At 34.9% G+C, this 21,356-nt stretch overlaps 1 protein-coding gene across 7 annotated transcripts; it reads left to right on the top strand.

The window, feature by feature from the left end:
- Nucleotides 1–468: 468 nt before the first annotated feature.
- LOC135202981 (transmembrane emp24 domain-containing protein 2-like) lies at nt 469–16,701 on the top strand. Of its 7 annotated transcripts, XM_064232514.1 has the most exons (8): nt 469–824; nt 4,923–5,177; nt 5,315–5,344; nt 7,004–7,033; nt 8,459–8,488; nt 9,642–9,677; nt 10,517–10,546; nt 15,542–16,701. In XM_064232514.1, exons 1-8 carry the CDS (start codon nt 692–694, stop codon nt 15,775–15,777), a joined length of 780 nt encoding a protein of 259 aa, XP_064088584.1. In that variant the 5' UTR covers nt 469–691; the 3' UTR covers nt 15,778–16,701. The 7 variants fall into 7 exon arrangements, with proteins under 7 accessions (XP_064088584.1, XP_064088585.1, XP_064088586.1 ...); XM_064232515.1 differs by lacking the exon at nt 7,004–7,033 and having other exon boundaries at nt 471–824; XM_064232516.1 differs by lacking the exon at nt 9,642–9,677 and having other exon boundaries at nt 471–824.
- The last annotated feature ends 4,655 nt before the right edge of the window (nt 16,702–21,356 follow it).

The following is a 21,356-nucleotide window of genomic DNA, read 5'->3' as shown; positions in this document are numbered from 1 at the left end:
TATATATATATATATATATATATATATATATAATTATATATAATATTATATATTCGGGAAAAGGAACCGTGATAACAATTATATAATATGAGTGTCAATAATTACTCTGTCGAGGAACTCGAATTTCAGCTGAAATCATAAAAATTGAAAATGTAAGAGAAACTGTTAAATGAAATATACTGTAAAAAGTCGGAGAAATAAACATAAGCAAAAGGAAACTTAAAATCTTCTGCCATAGCTAATGTGGTGGTGCGATTACTCTACTAAAATATTTGATATAGAAACCTTTGTACATTGTAAATTATTAAATTATGAAGCGCACATTCATTTATCTGTAAGTATTTTGTGTGTATTTTTAGAAATAATTGGCTGACATTATTAGATACTGAAAGCAATCTATTTAGATCAGATATCTATGAAATGCAGACGACGTGTCAAAAGCAGCAGGGAGTATTTATTCGAAAGTTATTTCGGCGTATACTTTCTTGCACAAGAAAAGATTAAGCGGTTAACGAAAAAGAATAAAAATATATTTAAAAACTATAAAATAAGTCCAAATCTAATTGAAACGTAAAATAATTAACACAGACAACCAAATATATTTAGAAAAATAGGAAAATACCAATAGTAGTCGTAGTGACAAGTCCCACTCGCCAACTCTCACCTGTCGAACGATAGACGTAAACATACCATGTCGGCCAAAGGAATTTTCGTGGTTTTTGCCCTACTCTCGTGCTTCTCCTTCATCCACGGGTACTTCGTCACTGTCGATGCCCACGCGGAAGAATGCTTCTTTGAAAAAGCCACGACAGGGACCAAGCTGGGTAAGAAATTTGGAATTGGAACAAGTTTTCTGATGCCGTCGTAATGGCAGCTCCCAAGAAGCGGCGATGTTGCTTCTCTCGTGTCTTGACAGCTGTCGTTGTTGTTTCAACTAGAAACCATTTTGTTTTGTTCATGGGCGCTATTTATCGTTAGCATTTCTATGTCGGGTTGGTGGGTTAGCGTAATTTAAGTTAGTGCTCCTTCGGTAGGTTTACGGCATGCAGGCTAGGGTAGGTGATGTAGCCTAACGGCGGTGCCCAAATTTGCAGTAGGCTGCTCTAAGCTACCTCAGGTTGGGAACTGCAGTCTAGGTTCCTATTAGCTTAACCTATTCTACAGTATTAGCCTATAATTGATAATTGAGAATTTAACATTATTTTTGTTTATCGACTTTATCATTATTATTGTCGGTCGGCTGTAATTAGCTAACTTGTAATACACCTTCGAACTCTATCCTACAGTAAGGGGAATCCGTTGGGCATGCAGGGTTTTGGTTTGGTAAAACGCCCAGAATCCTATCCTTCAGTCAGGTGGACAGATGGGAAAGCAGGGTTAAGGGTGGGGTGAATCACCGGAGAATGTTGTAGCATCTTGTTGTGGTATTATTACTCTAGGGTAAATGACCAAAGTGCGACCAGTTGGCTTGAACATAAGTACTTTTTACACTATATTTAACTGGTGAAACAATAGCTAAAACAATTAAATCTTAAAGCATACCATTCAAAAGATTGAAGTTTTGTCAACAAAATGAGGTATGTGAAAGTGCCATACGAACTATAAAATAAGCATGTGAAGTCTTCATAAAATATGGGTTCAAAGCAGTTTTTTAATCCAATGTGGCGTCTAGTCGGATCGCGTCCTATTCCACGCTGAATAGTCGCCATGTCCTTCCCAGCCTTCCCAGTGCTCATTTGAACAATATTTGTGTATATATTATGTAACATTTATTGATATTACTCAAGATTATAGTTGCAATCAGCACAATAAAGCAAAATTTTGTTGCCTATACAAACTACTAGTAAAAGTATGAAAAGTATAATTCCTGAGGTCATGTTTTGAACTGAAATGCATTTTTACCTTGTCATCTGTGGTTTTATCCTTACTGCCATCACAGCTGAAACTTTAGTGCTTATTTGATTGTGATTATACACATTTTGTTCTTAATTCACTCCAAATTCCACTTTAAGTATCAGAGTTTTTTCACAGCAAAGCCGTGGCAGGAAAAATTTTTCAGTCTTATGGTATATCTGGCTGCCAAAAGCACTGATTAGCAGACGTTGGATTAATGAATTGTTTATGAAAATTTTTTTATATTTTTTTATAGCACTTTTCATTGATTTAAGTCTATATTACTATTTTGACTTTCTTTAAAAGTTTTAATAATTCTACGTATAGTTGAAATTAGTGTAACCTTTAATGTTTGTGTGTGCTAGGAAAGACAAATCATTGTTGCCAATTTAGTGGAACTTGACACATACGCAGATGCCTTTACAAACTCTTTCCATGAATTCTAGCTGTCATAGTAATGCGATAATGATAGAGTTGCTCTAATATTTATGTATATTTATTACAAATAGATAAGCTAAATTCACTTAGTTCCTCAGTTTTGTGTAAGTCTTATCCAAAGTTTGGAGGGTAAACACACACCAATTGGTTGATTACAAAAAAATAGGAAAGCACAAACAACACATTGTGGCTTATGTTCACATCAAAACCGTTGAAATTTGTCAGGAATTTGGTTACTTTTACAACAACAAATATTTTCAAAATTATCATGAATATGTAATAAATTTATGCAATTCATAACCTTATTCTGGTGTTTAACTAAGTATGTGAATAATTATCTAGCTGACTCCTCTTCCCAAAAAATTGCCAGGTTTCCTTGGCCGCAACTTTGACCTGCATCATTGTTTAAGATTGTAAAGAAAGTGTACCAGAGTCTATGGGTACAAATGGTTTGCAGATTTAGCACAGGAAATGGGAAGTTTGTTTACACAAATGACACAGCAAACGTCGAGATGGTGTCGATCTTCTATATTTAATGTGTTTTAAGTAAAAATTTCGAAAGCGTCTTGGAGGTAAGTTTGCACTGCTCAAGGCTAGACTTTCATTAACCTCTGTTTACTCAGAAATTGTCCTTAATTTGTGACTTGGTAGAAAACACTTTTAGAGGAAAGTAGAGGTCTCGAGGTGTTGGACTGGCTCGTGACTGATGTCTATCCTGGGTTACAGCTAGTGTTAAGTTATTTTTTGGGAAGGTGGTCGCACTACGGTCCAGGTGGTTGCCAGGTGGCTATTCGATCATTTACCCTATATGACTTTAGAAAAAAAAAACTGACTTAAGAAAAAAACAATGGTAATTTTAGGCACTAACTCCACACAGATTGCAAGGAACGTTAATGCAAATATGACAGAGCTACAAGGGATTGGGGTGTCAAATGTATTCCGCTATGTTTAGTACTAGGCCTTGGGGGTTAATTACAGTTGACCCCCCAAAAATAATGGCAAATTTTTAATAAGCAACCCAAATACTATAGGAAACTGTAATTTACAAAGAAATACCCAACATGGAGTTGCTAACTAAATCTACCAAAACCAGTTCATATGAAGGATAAACAAACCAACAGTGTTAGCCGTTTCAAAGGCAAACCTCATCTATACTACTACTACTACTACTGTTCTTTTGGATGCTGTTGACAATACGCAGTGTTATGAATGAGCTTTTGGCGCAAAGTTTTAGGATAATTTGATACCGAGCCCTCGCTGATGTCAAATTGGGGGTTGGGTTGGGGCTTTAATACATGATTTATACACGATTTGTACAAGATGCTCCTTTCTCTTTCCATTATTTCTGGCCATCTGTTTACGTTGCAACATTTTTGAACTCGTTAGGCAGTCATAACAATTTCTTCTTTTTTACATTATCTTGTTCTTTACTTATAACATTTGCCTTCATATCTTATTTAATGTTATGTTTTAGTAAGGTTTATGTTGTAAGTGAGAGATGTTAAACAATGTTATCAAATGAGAGGTGGATATATGTTATGTATAAATATCTTTCAGTTTTTAAATGTTAAGAGTTGGTAAGAGAATTTATCTGACCTTCATCTATCTAGCCCTATGCCTAGCTATTATTTAACATTTGTAGTGACTTCCAAGCTTGATAATGGAGATTATAATATATTAGTATGTGGGAATAGTCACAAAAGCTGTCAAATACTGTAATAAAAGCAAATTGTATAGGCTACAAGCATAATTACCATATGCATGTGTGCATATGTGCATTTGTTTGCTGATTCAGTACTAGTAAGAGTGTAACTACCGTAATGTACTATGCATATTGATTTTTGTCTAACTCTTGTTATAAAGGCTGTTTTAAGATAGGTTTGTAAGAAAACTGTTCTAATTCAGTACGTACAGTACTTATATCAAAGTCAGTTGTATGTGGAACTCTAACCAGGATTTCATGATTGAAGTTAATACTATTGCCTAATTTAAAATTTCTCTCTCTCTCTCTCTCTCTCTCTCTCTCTCTCTCTCTCTCTCTCTCTCGTCTCTCTCTCTCTCCTCTTCTCTCTCTCTCTCTCCCTTCCTTCCCCCCCCCTCCTCCTCCTCTCCTCTCTCGCTCTCTCTCTCTCTCTCTCTCTCTCTCTCTCTCTCTCTCTCTCTCTCTCTCACTGTAGATTACTAGTGCTGTAATTTAAAACTCCTTAATGGTATTTTAGACTGATTGCATTTGGTATGTTATAGGAAAATATCCTTATTGTCCAAACACGTTATAAGTTACTTGAACACAAATCCCACAAAGTGCCTTTCCTCCTTTCGGTAATTTAACACTAGTCTTCTGCGCAAGCCTTGTAATTTGCTAAGTGTTGCAAGCTAACTTAAGGTTAGGCAAGCCTGAATGGGAGTCTGTCGTCTGCTTCATGATTAATCTTTAATGAAAAGCTGTTGCTTCATACTAAATTGGCAGCTGTAGTGTTACATATCTGGGAAAAAAATTGACTATTGAAAGTTTTATTGATTTTCATTTTGCCTTTGTAAACATCTAGGTATTTCTTATATATAATTGAATAATATGGGATATTTTTCTTCAGGATTGGCTTTTGAAGTAGCTGAAGGTGGATTCCTTGATATAGATATAAAGATTATGAGCCCAGATGGCAATATCGTCCATGAAGGAGAGAGGGAGAGCAACGGTCGTTACACCTTCCCAGCAAGCATGGATGGGGTCTATACCTATTGCTTCTCAAACAAGATGTCAACAATGACCCCCAAAATTGTCATGTTCTCTATGGATGTTGGGGAGCCAGATACCAAGTCTGCTAGTGCTGGAGGCACTGGGGAAGAAGGTGAGGACTGTTTATGATGTTTTTTTTCTATATGTAATAAGAGGAATTGTATGGCAATGTCATTATTTTATGTGAGTTAAAGTTTTACAGGATATCAGTTGCTGTGATGTGTTAATATGCAATTTTTGCTACATCAGGTTACGGAATGGACCCATATTTCCAGCCAGGTCTGTTCATGGGTAGTGGCATTTTTTTTTTCCCTTTCCCCCTGGCAATTGCAAGTTGCATATACAGTGGACCCCCTGTATTCTCGTTCTTTGGATTCGCGGACTCGCACATTCACGGATTTCTCTCGGGAAAGTTTCCCCGCATTATTCGCGGAAAATTTGCACATTCGCAGCATTTTTCTGAGAATTATCCACAAATTCTTGGTTTTTTTTATCAATTTCATCATAAAATGCACTTTTTGTGATAAAACTATTGAAAAAACCAAGTATGAAATTTTTTAGTGGGTTTTTCTTGAATTTTAACGAACAAAATAGGGTGTTTTTAGCGTTTTTATTGGGGTTCCAACTATTCGCGGGTTTTTATTATTCAGGGGGGGGTTCTGGTACGCATCCCCCACGAATATGGGGGGGCCACTGTATATGAATTTTACATGAATTTTGGTTTCAACTCATCCTCTCTGTTGACCTGCTGCAGTTTGTGGTGTGGTGATTTGTTTTCATGTGAACATTGTGTAATGTGTTCATTGGTTGCATTTTCATATGCTTTTTATCATCCCCACTTTTAACTTTTGCTTTTGCTTGATATCTGCCATTCAGGACCAGGTAACAAGTTTCGTTGCCCATTTAGGTACTGTAAAATTTAAAAAAATATTTGAAATAGTTTTCTTTTATGGTGCTGCAGCTTTTTGTTGAGAGTGAAAGAGGAGCTCCATACAGTTTCAAAATGTATACGTATTTGTTAATCTGATGTGTTCTCTATTTACCTTGTGAATCTGTTTAATTTCTTTCAGGTTTAGATAGTTTTGTTGACATTGTTTAATTTTGAAAGGCGTCAATAATTCAGATCGATAATAAGTATGCTTGGCATACTTAATTTTATGTAAAGTGTGATACCCTTTTAGTGTTAAGCCATCTCACAAGTATGTGAATGATACCATTTTCATTATGAACTTCTTGTCAAGTATAAATAGAATAGGAGCAAGCAGAATAATGTTATGATGTGTAGATTAAGAATTTATAGCTTTTAATTTTTTTCTTGAATTGCATTGGATTATCTGCAAACAGTATAATACTGTTTATTATTTTAAACTGATTAATATACATGTGGTGTTTAGAGTCCTCGTTTGACTTTGGTTGCTTTTTTGTTTTGTTTTTGTAATGTAATTACCAAGATTTTTCTGTTGTTGTCAGTTAATTCCATGTGGTTATTGTTTCAAAAAGCATGGAATAATAATTGTTTTGCCACGTTATTATGGTAACCTTTTGCATGGATGCTATTAAATATACCCATGATAACATTTAAATAAGTGAAATTGAAATTTTAGATGTAACTTGTGGAATTCTGAAACATTATTTATAACTGGCCTAGTTAAACTTTTGTTGTATTGAACAGTACAGTAAATACTATATAGCTGTAGCTGATTCATCTAATTCATGATATCCTCAAATTTAACAATTCTTAAGTTGTTTTAATGAGGTAAATGCTTATATGGATTTTGCAGTGCTAAGTAAGCTGTCATTGTTCCATACATGCATTAGTGTCTTAACATTTTGAGTATACAGGACCCAGTTTTCTTTTGTATATTAAATAGTATAAATAGAATTTTTTTAGCATTCTTTATGTTTTGTAGATTTTAATTTGTTTTCCTCCGTTTCTAGCAGTGACGTCTGAATCCCCTTTCAAAACAGGTTGGACAGTGTCTTGCAGTTTTCTGGAGTTGACATTTTAGAAGGGTTTTATGTTTTATGATTCGTTTTAAAAGTTCTTGGTTTTATTTTTTGAATGGCCTTTTATAGAAGTGAGCTGTGATTAATATGTTGTATCATGCATCACATATGTTTTACATTGTTACTAAGTCATGGTGTGTTGTAAGTCACCATTCTTTTGCATCAAATGTTTTTTAAGTTCAAGATGCACCTTTTCACGTGGAGTACATACAACATAGTAGTACTAAGGTTTGTTGCAGGATCCTTTCTGCCTCTATCTGCATGTCTGTCCTGTCTTGTACTTTGTGTGTTCTTTTAGGTCTTATTCCACTTCAATTCAAAGACATTGTTGTTGGTACTCCTTGCCCCTTGTGTTGACCTTTTGGCTTCCAGGGACATTTTCTGCTTTTCATTTGTTTGCTCTGTTCTCTTCTAGTTAACTGTCCAGCTTCACTCTTAAAATAGCTCCCATTCTGTTCATATATTTAAGAACAAAGTTTCCAAGATGGGAAACCAGTGTCTGTCAACTACTGCACTGTATGATATATGAAGACCTACAGAAATCTAGATATACTTCTATGTAGTTTGGTTGAACTTGGAGTACTACCATGTACATTACAGTACCTTTGCATGGCCCCCATGCACGTTGAACATGATGTCCGTGGTCAGAGTTGTATTGTTCGTTTAATGTACTTTCTGCCGTGTCGCCTGTGCATCGTGAAATGGTCTAGAGGAATATTGGTGGTTAGGTGTTGAATTTTTTTAAAAATTACTGTTATTAGTAAGTTTGCATGGTGTGCAACCTTCAGTTTTAAATTGTTTAGTAAGTTTGCATGGTGTGCAACCTTCAGTTTTAAATTGTTATAGTTTTTATGGAGAGTAATCCAGGCATTGCATTGAGTGTGCTCTAACATAAGTAGATCAAGACATGTTTTTAAATTTTTGGTTCTGTGCATGTGTGTGCCCCGTTTTGTTCCTAAACATAAGTTAGATCCAAGAAAACATGTTTTGTTGTTTTTTAAAATTTTTTTGGTTCTGGGGTGCAATGCGTGTGTGTGTGGCCTGGTTTTGAGAGGATATTAATAAAATATTGCTTCTGAAATTTTTTCTAATGAAATTTGGTTACTTCATATGTCTGCAGCATTGATGGTATTTGTACATAAATGGTGGTTTTAAGATGTTAAAAGTGGACATTGTTTAATTGTATAAAGGGTAAATGTGGCTTGTCCTTTGCTAAACTTTCTTTTCCTGCTCATATGTAAAAGTAGTATTCTGTTATTTGCTGTGCTTCATTTAATTTTGTAGTTGTTCTTTAGAATTTTTTGTAGAGATGGGTAGGAGTGATTGTTTTATTGGCAGATTGTAAATACTGTGTGCATAAGAATATTTTCTTTCTTTGTTTTATAGGAATGTCTACAGAGTTCCCTTATCAGGCAGGTGTGTTGTGAATTCTTGGGCTTCTGAATTTGGGAAACATTTTGCCTTCATTAATAGAATTATTTTTCGTATTTGCTTATTTGAAACTAACCAATGTTTAGTGGTATTGAGAGTTGATTTTAAAATTTTCAAAGCATCTACCCACTTTTTTTCCCCTCCTGTGTATGGTTGTCTGTAGCTATTGATATTCATGTAACTTTGTTGTTGAATGCAAATATTTTATCATTTTAATTTTTATTTTATTGTTGGAAGGGGCAAAAGTCCTTGGATGTTGACATTGTTTAGAATTTTTGTGTTTTTCCTGAGCTACTTTTGTTTGTTTAGAAGCATTTTGCTATGGAATGTTGCCTAAGCAAAATGTAAATGTTATAGTAGGTCATTTGCTATGCTAATTTTACAGCAGAGCCTGTTGTAATGTCTTGAAAAGTAAAATGCTTTTAAAGTGGATGATTCTCCCTTAGACAGAAATGATCTTGTCACACACACTGTAGTTGTTATTTATTTTGCAAAGTTGATAACATTAGTGTGCTAAGTTAAATTTTATAACCCTAAGGTATGTTAATTTAGTGCTTATTCAAATCTGCCACAAATGAGAACATTAGCCACTTCCTTTAACACTCAAACTTAAAACCATAACCTGTTTTGTAATGCTGGTTTTCAACAAAGGTAGGATAGTGGTCATATGCTAGAGATCCTTAACTGCATGTTATTGAGTGTGTGGTTTGAAGATAAATGAAAAATCTGTGAAATAAATTTTTTTTTTTATTAGTCATTTAGTTTTGTTGAAATTAGTTTACATCTCTTAAAATTAATGATGTACACCTTCATTGGTTCTGGTATTCAATGTAGAACAAGATTTATGTTAATTTAGAAGTATTTAGAAATTTAAAAATTAACTTATTATAAGAAGGATCTACCTGTACTCCTGTAGATTTGCACAATTTTCAGTTTATTTTAGCTGTTGAGTTTTTGAATATAGTAACTTTTCCCAAGCTCTTTTGATTTGAAATTGCTGCTTGTACTGAAGATTTAAAGAATATGAAGGAATAAGGGTAGTAAAGTTAAGCGATTTTCTTTTCAGTTATACAGAATTTTTGCAATTATGTAAGAATGTGGGTTAATTTTTCTTTTACCAGTAATTTTTCTGTCTTAGGAATGTCATCACCACCACCACTGCCATACCAGCCAGGTAACAATGGTTGTAATTGCACTTTCATGATTCACCATAACATGTAGACTTGGTATTGAAAGTTCCTGTATCCTGGTATTTGATGAGTGATGAGATCAATCTTAACCAATCATTGGTCTTTTAATTCAACTAACATTTATATTTCCCAAAGTAACAAATACTTAAGATTGATTTTTACTTCCATTATTAACAAGTAGATAAATATTTCTCCATTTGTAAGAAATACTACGGATTTGATTTTAATCGTCCCTTTGCAAATTATATTTTATCCCTTAACGTAATACATTTTATGTTTGACTATTTGGGTTGTTTTGATTCTCCTTGTAATAGTATCTTCATGTTGTCTCCCTTCCTAACAAGTGCTAACATGTGCTATACTAGGAAATAATTTTTATACCCCTTACACACATTATAATTGAAGAGTTCTTAATTAAACATTATAACCATCTTGGATAACATTTTTCTTTGCTTTGGGAGCAATCAAGTCTTATTTCCATGCGAATGCCTGTATATTTTGAATCCTTTAGTGCTTGATGAACATTCCAGCATGTTCTTAGTGTGGGGCAGTACTTAGGCTTTGGCTTAAGACAAGCTGTGGAGATTAAAACTGTGAAGTGTATGTTATAAAATTGGTTTTAAAGAATAATTTTAAAACTTTCAGACTTTGAAATTGTATAGGCAAAAGTAAGGTTTTATAATTGTTGGTACAGTAGTATAAATACTAATGTAATTTGTTGTATTGAGTGGTTATTTTTAGAATAAATAATAATGTTGTAATAGGAGTGCTTATTTTCAGGATAAATAATAGTGATAATATCATATATCTCTTTGTAAAACAGGGTTGTCGCCACGACCATATTACATCCCAGGTTTGTTGTTCAATCTTCTTTTAGAGTTAAACTCTTGTGTTTATAACCTTTGATTCCAGTCCTTGCTTTTAGAGGACAGGTTTTCAGATATAATAATAAATTCCAGCAGGTTTTGTTTTCCTCCCTCCCTTCTTTTTTAACAGGATCACATCTCTGGTAGATTTTGGGCTCTTTTTGTGAAACATTGATGCTTGCAATTAATGTCCAGTGTTTCTGAATGTTTTTGTGTGTAACGAAAGACATCATTATTCCTATATTCATTCCATGTTTTATTTTTTTAATCCAGTATTATTATTGCCATCATATAATGCCTCTGTGTTCCCATGGTCCTTATTTCAGTGGTAATTGATACCAATTCCCTTGCTTTTAACAGGTTTTTGGCATGGCATTTTGAAGTGTCATGTTAATGTCCCAGATCAGAGGATTTTTTGTATTTGTCATTAATCATTAACATAAGAGGTCATTTAGAGCTTTAATTTTCTGCATCTGCCTAATTCTTGTGAAATAATTTAGTGTGGAATTTGCGTTTTGGAACCATTTTGTCAGTTTGATGTAATGCTTTCCTCTTACATCACAGATGCAGTAGATAGTTGTTCATTCACATTTTCCATGTTTGACTCATTGGGAAGGATAAATTGAATTTTCAGTGTTTTGTCTGTTACTAAGGGGTGTATGTTAAAATTACTTGAATCAATGCCTTGGAATAGGTTTTTAAGAATTTGTGATGTGCATTTGCAAAAAGTTTTTGTGCCTTATAAATGAATGAATAATGCTAATAGGTCAGGTGTAAAACTATTATAACTTTGTCTTTCCAAGTAGTACAATAATGATTTTCCATTTATTACATAAGATTTGTAATTTTTCTGGTACAGTACAGCTTGTGTGAGTGTACTTCCAAGTTACTAAGTCAAATTATTGCATTTATGAACTGTTTCACTTTTAATTTTAGACTGTGCAACCCCAACACATGGTTGAAGGAAGTAACTGCTTGTTTAATGCAACAGGTTGAGGGTGATGATTGGTTGGTGCTAGAAGGGAGTGTAAACCCTCTCTTGAAAGTTGAATCAGTCGGAGTTTTTGTTACTTACCATCTTGCTGACAAGAGCTATGAGTGACTGCTGAATATGCAGGAGTTTCATAATAATGGCAGCTTGATATTTAGAGGGAGCTTGGGTCCTTGCTGAAGACAAGATATCAATAGACTGTTGCTCATCATTTTGTGTCACAGGTGTGCAGTGACTGCTGATGTTACAGTGGTTTCAGGAAGAATGATTTTCCATTTGCCCACTCTATATAGGATGAAGTAGTCTTTTTGAATGTTCATCATTTTGTGTCACAGATGTGCAGTGACTGTTGATGTTACAGTTGTTCCAGGAAGGAGAAGGATTAGGATTTGTCCACTCAATCTAGGATGAAGTAGGCTTTTTTTAAGGGAGGTAGGACCCTTCTGCAAGTCAAGATGTTGCTGTCTTTGTTGCTCACCATTTTGCATTAAAGTATACAGGCACATATTAGTGCCTGCCAAATTCTACTTTGTTCCAGATGGAGACTTGTGGCTAAATTAGGGAGCTTGGACTAGACCTTGTTGCTCAGTCATGTATCCAATACATAATGATGACTTCGAGAAACTGCAGAAATTTTCTATATTCTAAGCTTCAGATTATAAGGAACTTTGTCTGCACCGAAGAAGGTCAACAGTATTGAGAGCTGCAAATGACTGCTAATTTTCAATTTGTTCCATTGTGGCGATGATAGCCTTTACTGACTGCTGAATTTTCAACATGCTCCAGATGTTGAAGTCCCAGTTACTAATCCTTACCATCTTGCACCAAAGAAGATACAGAGTGACTGCTAAATTGCCTGTATTTAAGAAGTAGAAGTTTTCATTGCTCATCTCCTGTATTTAAGGAGTTGAAGTTTCTTTTGCTCTCTATCATCAAAGGTGACACACAAAGCCAGCTTCAATTTACTTCAGTTTTTTAATACATTCCAGGATGATGACAACTTATTGCTTGGGCTTGGACCTTTTCTTAAGTCAGTATGCTGAAGAATGTTTTTGTGTATCATTTCTTATCAAAGAAGATACAGTGACAGAGTAAAGAGTGAAGATACAGTGACAGAGCTAAGAGGGACTTGAAATTTTGGCTTGGATCTTCTCCCAAGTCAGTGTGCTGAAGAGCGTTCGGTTTACCATCTCTCACCAAAAAAGATAGTGACAGATATGAGTGACTTGAATTTTGGGCTTGCACATTGTTAATCACCTCTCATTAAAGAATATACAGTGACAAAGATAAGAGCAACTATAATTTTGGGGCTTGGATCTTCTCGTAAGTCAATGCGGTGAAAAACATTTTGTTTACCACTCGTCAAAGATAAGAGGGACTTGAATTTTGACTTGAATTTTATATGTTCTAGGATTATGAGGGCCCCTTTTAAGTAGAAGTGGTGGTGAAGCTCCTGTTCTGTCTTTCAGTGGTATACAGTGAGAAAAGTTAGTTGTGAATGACTGCTGAATTGTCATATGATCCACGCTGATGATAGCTGCTTTTGAAGTCTGTCTGCTCACCATCATGCACCAAAGGAATTTGTATTAACAGATTAGAGATTTAAGTGGCAGCTGAATGTTCCTGGATTATGCAGTCTGTTGCCCAAAGGGAGCTTGGACCTTTCATGAGATAAAGATGTAGAAGCCCCTGTTGCTCACCATTTGTTTAAGAGGAACGTAGTGACAAAAGCTATGCAGTACTGCTGAATTTCCTTGTGTTGCAGTGAGAAAGTGTTAAATCTTGCATTGTTCAAAGGTGGTAATTGCGTGTTTACTTTTGAGATATACTGCTGCACATGGTGAAACTGTTCAAAAGGGAAGCTTCATGGAAAAGTTTCTGCTCTGTATTTAGAGGGAGATTGTCCAAAAACCAAAATACTGATACAGGACCTTCTGAAGTATATTTTCCTTTCTCCCAGTACTGTGGAGTAGCAAATTATCAGATTGATCCAACCAGACCCCACAGGATGATTATTTAATCTTCGTCAGAAAGGTTACACTATTGTAATCCTGATATATCCTGTACCTTTCAAGTGTTAAGCCAACAATTTGTTGCCTGTATCCCATTGCAGATCAGTGGTATTACCTGAGCATAGTGATGTCTGTTTCAATCTCTTGAGAACTATCTGCTGCATCCATTGCTTGGGCCTTCCCTTCATACAGCTTTAAAAACCATTGCTGGGTTTGCTCATTGTCTTTTCTGATTTTCAGATTATTGATGAGTATTTGACTAGAATGTTGACTATTCTTTTAATCATGGTTCTTATCCTTTACAGTATAGGAACCATCATTAAAAGAATAGTCAACATTCTTGTCAAATACTCATCAACAATCTGAAAACCCAGCAATGTTTAAAGCTGTACAAAGGGAAGGCCCAAAGCAATTGGAAGCTGCAGATTGGGTTCTCAAGAGATGGAGACAGACATCACTATGCTCAGGTAATGCCACTGACCTGCAATGGGATAAGGGCAACAAATTGTTGGCTTAACACTTGAAAGGTACAGGATATATCAGGAACTAATGCAATAGTGTAATCTTTCTGTCGAAAAAGATTATTTAATCATCCTGTCGGGTCTGGTTGGATCCATCTGATAATTTGCTACTCCACAGTATATATTGGGAGAAAGGAAAATATACCTCAGAAGGGCCATATCCCTTTTTACAGTACTGCTTGCTGATGATTTTTCTTGACAGTGGTTCTCCCTTGGAAACATCTCTTTCATGATGTTTCTCACTTTGAAGCATCTCTTTCATGATGGTTTCCTATTGGAGTGCTTGTGCTGAAGAATACCATGGGCCTTCCTTTTACCCATTGCTTTGGGTCTTTTCCACTGCAGGCCTTGCATGTCTCTTCTGATTGTCATCGAGTATCCTGTGTGAGTTACCCTACCTGTTTGATGGTCTTCCCTTTGTTTGATGGTCTTTCTAAATGGATGTGTTGATTGGATGTTCAGTTTTATTCTGATAAGGCTGATTTTTCATGTACCCTGCCTTTTAGTTTAGTATCTTATTCCCTTACTGTGATGTTCGTTAACATGTTAAGAAAATGCAGTGCTGTGAAAAGGCTGGTCACTGTCACTCATATGTAGCAGTAATAAGGCTTCGGTCCTGGGTAGAGACACAGCAAAAAGTAATCTCAGAAGGCCTGCTTCCTCCTACAGTAGTGTTGGTTCATATAGAGGTTTTGCGGTTGTTGCTCCTACCTTTTCAGTAATTTCCACTTCTGGCAGTGATGATGATTCTGTAGATGGGATGTTCTATACTTTCTGCAAAACTTCCTCTTCTGGTCTTATTGTTAAGGCAGTCACATGCCCACTTATTCTGACCATTCAATCGAGTCTTTACATACTGCAGTTTCCTCCCAGATATGAGGAGACTTATTTTTGTTACCGTATCATTGCAAGTGGCAGCATTTCTTCGTTGCCAAAGAATGAGTCTTCTACATCCCACTATAACAAGCCAACAATATGTTTCTTAGTTGATCAAGAAAATTGTGTACTGCAATTCTCACATGATCTACCTCTTAGAAGCTGGAGATTGTCATGGAAGAGGGAAAATTTTCAGTAAATGGTGTAGAATGGTGATGGGTATTTTAATTAGCTGTTGCAGAGTATACAGCGATTTCTTTCAGCACCTGGTGTAAAATATCTGGAGGGAGTGAGAATTCTGCAAACTGGTCCAACTTATGAGTTGGATACCTTCCAGGGTTTAGTTTCTCTTGCTTCCATTACTGCTTCACTGGATGAAGGGATTACATTAGTAATGAACACATTTTTCAGGATAAATTTCTTGACGAAAGGAAAAATAGATCAATACTTAACAAATTTTTCAGGATAGTTTGATGAATGTAGAAAATATATAATGTGTATGTGAGAAGTGTATGCATTTACTGTATTTGGTTCTTTGAGGTACATTCACATTAACATTCTTTTTTCCTTTTTCTTTGTTAGGTGAAGGAGGCAACAAGATGGAAGACATGATCAGGGAACTGTCTGCTGCACTTTCTGGTGTTAAACATGAACAGGACTACATGGAAGTCCGGGACAGAATTCATCGCTCCATTAATGACAACACTAACTCTCGTGTTGTGTTGTGGTCTGTGTTCGAGGCTCTTGTTCTTGTTGCCATGACTGTAGGTCAGGTATACTATCTCAAACAGTTCTTTGAAGTACGAAGGGTTGTGTAAAAGCTAAAATTAATATTCTTAAGGATTTTATATGAGCCTTAAATTTCTGTATTATGACCATTAGAAATTTGAATTTCCCAATTATTTATTAATGCTTTTAAGACTAGAAAAACCTTTATAACTGATTTCATCTGCTATCCAGTATTAAAGCTTAAAAATGAGTTTATATATCTGTGCACAATGTTTCAACAATAAAAGATTTTGTAGATGTTACTAGGAATTAACACCTTTAAATTTCCATCACACAAGATGAACACTTGACGAGATCATCTGTATATATGAGCTATATATAAATATAATCTTCCAATTTAATGAATTAAGGAATAAATGACTATAAATGGTGTTTAATAAAATTACTGATTTTGAAAAATAAAAAAATACAAAGGTAATGGTTTCATTCTTGAGATCTTAATCTGTAAATAGAGGTCTGTAACATCGGATTATGTTTAGTCACATAATGATTATAATTAGAAATGTATGCAAGTTCATAAGTACTGTAATGAGAATTATATGAAAGTTCACAGATAATTATAATTATGATTATCTAGAACTGTATCTGTTGCGTCCTAAGCCTTAAAGGTAAGCATAAATGTGCTATTCTCACCAACTAATTTTTTTGTTTTGTTTGGCATGAATGAGTGTAAAGCACTATTAGAAAAAATTGGCTTCCACGCACCAATGATTGATTTCCAGTCGAGATAGTTAATTTTTACAAATTAATTGATCTTTGCACAAGTGTTAAATTCAAAATTATGCCAGTGCTGATATTGAATTGAGCTTTGGTTTTGGAAACAAAGACTAAAGAGATAGTGATCTGTTTCTGTTATATATTATGTTACAGCTTACTTTTTAGAAAGAAAATGTATGGATTTTTTCTTCATAGTTTTGTATGTTGAGGTTTAACAAATGAAAGTTTTATAAATTTTTATAGTTTACTTTTCCTCTAGCTCTTATCTTAAAAATAATGTCATAATGTATTGCTACAGTAGTGAATTTACTAAGCAAGGCTGTTGGTCATATTAACAACAATTATTATTCAGCCTGTCGGTCATTAAATTTTAACAATTATTATTAAATGAGTGAGTATCTAATTAAGTCTGAATACTGTGACAGTTTTCTTTGCTGAATCAGGTGAAGGAAAGCTTAACGTGTTAGGTACAATGATAGGGTACCTATGATACTATTTTTGTGAACAGGACTTTGTGATAACTACTAACAATTGCTGTTACTGTAGCAAACATTTTTGATATTTAAGATCCTTGTGTATTTAAAGTAATGTATTGGTGGATGACAAAGTAAAAGCAAAACAGTTTTAAAGTGTGCATTTTAAAACAAACCAAAGCATTTAAGTTTTTTAGTGCAACTGTCTTAATTCACTTTGAAGACAATCACAAATGAAACAAGACTTATTAGTTAAAGTACAGATAAATTACAATATTAGTAAAGGTCTATGCATAACAATAGTTTAATCAAATAACAAACCAAGTAACATCTTTATATTCAAGAGATTAGCACCCTTGTACTCATAAGTGTACATCAAGAATTTGTTTTTGTACCACGAAGGAAAAGCAAAATGAGGCAGTGTTGGGGAAACTGGAGAGTACTGATAGTCAAAAGGCCAAGAGGCGTGCTCCCTAAGGGTATGCTACAATGAACAAGTCAGCACTGCCTACAGTGTACAGTGCAAGGCACAGTGCAAGTGATGCTTCGCTGCTGAAGACAAAACTAAAGGGAACTACACAAATTTCTTGGAATATTTAGAACAGTGACTGGATATTGGCTTAAATTTTGAATTTTGATGCATTTTCAGAAGTTGCATTTCTCTCATTAGAACTTGATCATTGCAGAACTGATTTATACAAATTAATTCAACTTAGAAACTTTGAAACTCAAAAGTTTACTAAATCTAAGTGTATAGTGTTTGAATCTGCTAGCATTTGTCTATGTCCAACTCACATCGTAGGGAGGTAGTGCCATCAGTGGACCTCATGCAATGCACTGTTGGCATTACTTAAGGTTCTTTGCAGCATGCCTTCGGCCCCTAACTGCAACCCCTTTCGTTCCTTTTACTGTACCTCCTTTCATATTCTATTTCTTTCATCTTAATTTCTACCTTCTAACAATTGATTCATAGTGCAACTGTAAGGTTTTCCTCCTGTACACCCTTTCAAACCTTATAATGTCAACTTCCCCTTCAGCGCTGAATGACCTAGGTCCCAGTGCGTGGCCTTTGGCCTACATTCCAAATTCAATTACATTCATTTGTCAAATTCCAACAGTTAGTTGTTACAGTTACCTTGGTGTAGAATCAATTTGATAACCTTTACCTGTGAACTGCTTTACACCATGTGGTGGCCAAAGAGCAATTTCAGCATTGGCTAGTTCTTGGATCTGTATTAAGTATACCATCACTACCATCGCACCTTTGGCCATACTCTGTTTTTTTCCATCTCTCCATCTGCCTGTGGTGTTTGCGCATGGTAACACTGCGTCCCGGGCTTTAAATAATATTCTATTTCGAATATTAATGGTGTAATTCGCATACAGTAAATTATTAAAACACTTTTCAGTTGCAAATGTACACCCAGATATCCTTTTATTTACCTAAAGCTTACTCATATCGTAACTATTTAAAGCCCGCGACGCAGTGTTACCATGCGAAAACACCACAGGCGGATGGACAGATGGAAAAAAACAGAGTACGTATAGTGCATTCTGCAGCACTGGAGGGTCTTTTCAGCAACTCTCCTTTCCCCAGGTACTTTGACTTTTTCTTCATGTTCATGGGTCCTCTACTAAGTGCATAAGGGAACTGTGTCCAAATTGCAAAAAATTTCCAAAAAATTCAATTTCAGCTGTGGGGACTTTTAAAACCTAACTGATCCCATTTAGTTGATTGGTAACTTCCCTGAAATTACTTGATTAGCATGATGATCTGATAAGCGTTTTGTACTTAATTTTGACCCAGAATTTATTACTGATAGCCTGTTATTTATGAGCTTAGTTCTTAAATTGATTTCTACAGTTGGCATCAGTCTAATTTAAGTGTCATTTTAATTCAAGCATGCCATGGTTTACGAAACTTAGCATTTACTCTCCCAAAACATTAACGGTGCTAGTACTACAATCTGCCTCGCAAACAGCACAAGCTAGGCATTGTTACTTAGTATCATTTTCCTTTGTCTTCTCCCAAATTTGACATCAAACTTTGTCCTCCAGTTTTTAACATTCAATTAAAAAATCCACTTACAAACATTATAAATATCTAAAGTGGGACTCAGTGAAATGGTTATAAGAATTTACAAAAAAACTAATTTTTGTAAATTCTTGATTTGCATGGTCCTATATGCATTAAAATATCTGCCAAATGTACAGCATTAGAATGGCAAAATGGGTAACTTACTTGAATTCCAGTGTTCTGGTGCTATAGCTACATATCGGTGAGAATGTTGAGACTACTTCCAAGATGAAATCTGCTTGAGCTCCTCAACCTGAAAAGACAAAATATATTACAGGAAACTGAAATTCTGTTTCACAGATTACAGCAGATATCAAAAGTTTGTATAGTATCGCAGTATGCTTGGTGTGAATTATTTAAAATAATCTGTATATCAATTTGTTTATGGTGTTTCCATCCTAAAAGAAACAAGAGTGCCTGTACATAAACCTGCAATTGAGTGTCTGCAACCCCATATAGGTGTATTGCTTACAAATTGCCCTCTGCACCATACTGAACAAGCAGTGTGCATCATTTCTTTAGTCCCTGGTAAAATGACTTTTACTTTTCATCTCTTCCTAATGCATTCTGCAGCACTGAAGGATCTTTGCAGCATTCCAACTTTCCCTCAAACCTTCTACCTTTTACTTCCTTTATGCTCCTAGCCCTTTACTGACTTTAGTGCATAGGGAAACTTCATAATTGCAAACACTTTCTAAAAGTACGTACAGTGGTACCTCGTTTGTCGAACGTTTCATATGTCAAACTTTCCGTTTTTTCGAACAAAATTTACAAGAAAATTTGGTATCGTTTGACCAACAAATGCCCGTACTTCGAACTGACTGATTATCTAGTTTATACTTGTATTCGACGGCCTACCGGGTCTTACAAGTTAAACTGTATTAATTTATTTTTTCATTTACAATATATAGTCTAATGATAACAATATTCGACAAAATACATTAAAGTATAAAGCATTTAATATAGAATTTAGTTTTCAATATAACATTTAGCATAAAAGATAACCGTGATGATGTCACGCCCAGCTGACTTGAGACTGAACAGGGAGCGTTGATATGTTGAGGAGAGAACAAGAGAGAGTTAAAATATTACTGTATGTATGTAAAAGCAATAACGATTCACATAAAAAGGGAATTTCTCAACATTTTTAACGTAATGATAAAGTATGAAAACAATCAAATGCAATAAAAAAAGTCTTAATTGAACCAGTGTCCAGTGCGCCGAGTGAGACGGTCTAGTTGAATAATATTAACAAAATAGTAAATGAAAGAACAAAGGTTTTCACAGTAAAATTTAGCACAAATGATTAACAAAATCATTCGTCATTGCGGTGATACACAGCTAACTTGAGGTAGAGGGAGGTAGCGTTTATATTTTTTTAGGAATAATGAATGAATGATTTTAAGTTATCGTGCGTCGTGGTATTATTGAGGAGAGAATAAGCAGTAGTAAAATCTTTACTACAATATGTACGTAAAAGCAGTACCAATTCACAATAAATTGAACGTAATGATAAAATATGAAAACAATCAAATGTAATACAGAAAAAAGGAAAAAAAAAAGTTAATTGAGCCAGTGCTCGGGGTGTGCCGAGTGAGACGGTCTAGTAGAACCAAGGTCTAGAGAATAAGGTCTTGTCATGAGCAGCTTAAACTAGGATTAAACGGCTAGGTGCGTGACGTCACAATAACTTCAGCAGGTTACTGTTGTTAACAGTGTAAATAAAAAAATGAAATGCAAGTCATGCTTAGAGATCTTAACAAGAGCTGACGTTTCCAATGAAGAGAAAGACCAGGATTTGAGTTTAGATTATACAAAGGGTGTCAGCAGAGGGTCCTTGTTTTTCCCTGACAGCACAACAATAAATATAGTGAGATACAACTACATAATTGTAAATAAACTCACTCAGAGTGACACTTTCAAATCTTCAAGAAACCAGAGGCAGCTTGTTATGAATATCACTCTCGATATTCTGAAGGAAGATGATGCTCATTTCCATTTGGAAGAATGTGAGAATGGTCATCCATAGAGAAAATAGAAAAGACGATTGTCTGGGCATCAACGAAATATCTCTTAAACAACTCTTGTCAAAAGGAAAATGGCTCTATTCAAGCACAAAAAAGCACAAGTGTCTCAAGAAAAGAAGAGAAAACTGCAGACTTTAACAAAGTAAGCGCATACTTATTATTTTGTTGCATGGTTTCATACATACATACATATATATATATATATATATATATATATATATATATATATATATATATATATATATATGTGTGTGTGTGTGTGTGTGTGTGTGTGTGTGTATGTGTGTGGGTGTGGTGTACATGTTTTTTGTTAG

Source organism: Macrobrachium nipponense, chromosome 33 (assembly GCF_015104395.2).
Source record: "Macrobrachium nipponense isolate FS-2020 chromosome 33, ASM1510439v2, whole genome shotgun sequence".
Taxonomy (NCBI): Eukaryota; Metazoa; Arthropoda; class Malacostraca; order Decapoda; family Palaemonidae; genus Macrobrachium; species Macrobrachium nipponense.
The sequence above is the reverse complement of the archived record's forward strand: the minus strand, read 5'-3'. Positions and strand labels throughout refer to the sequence as shown.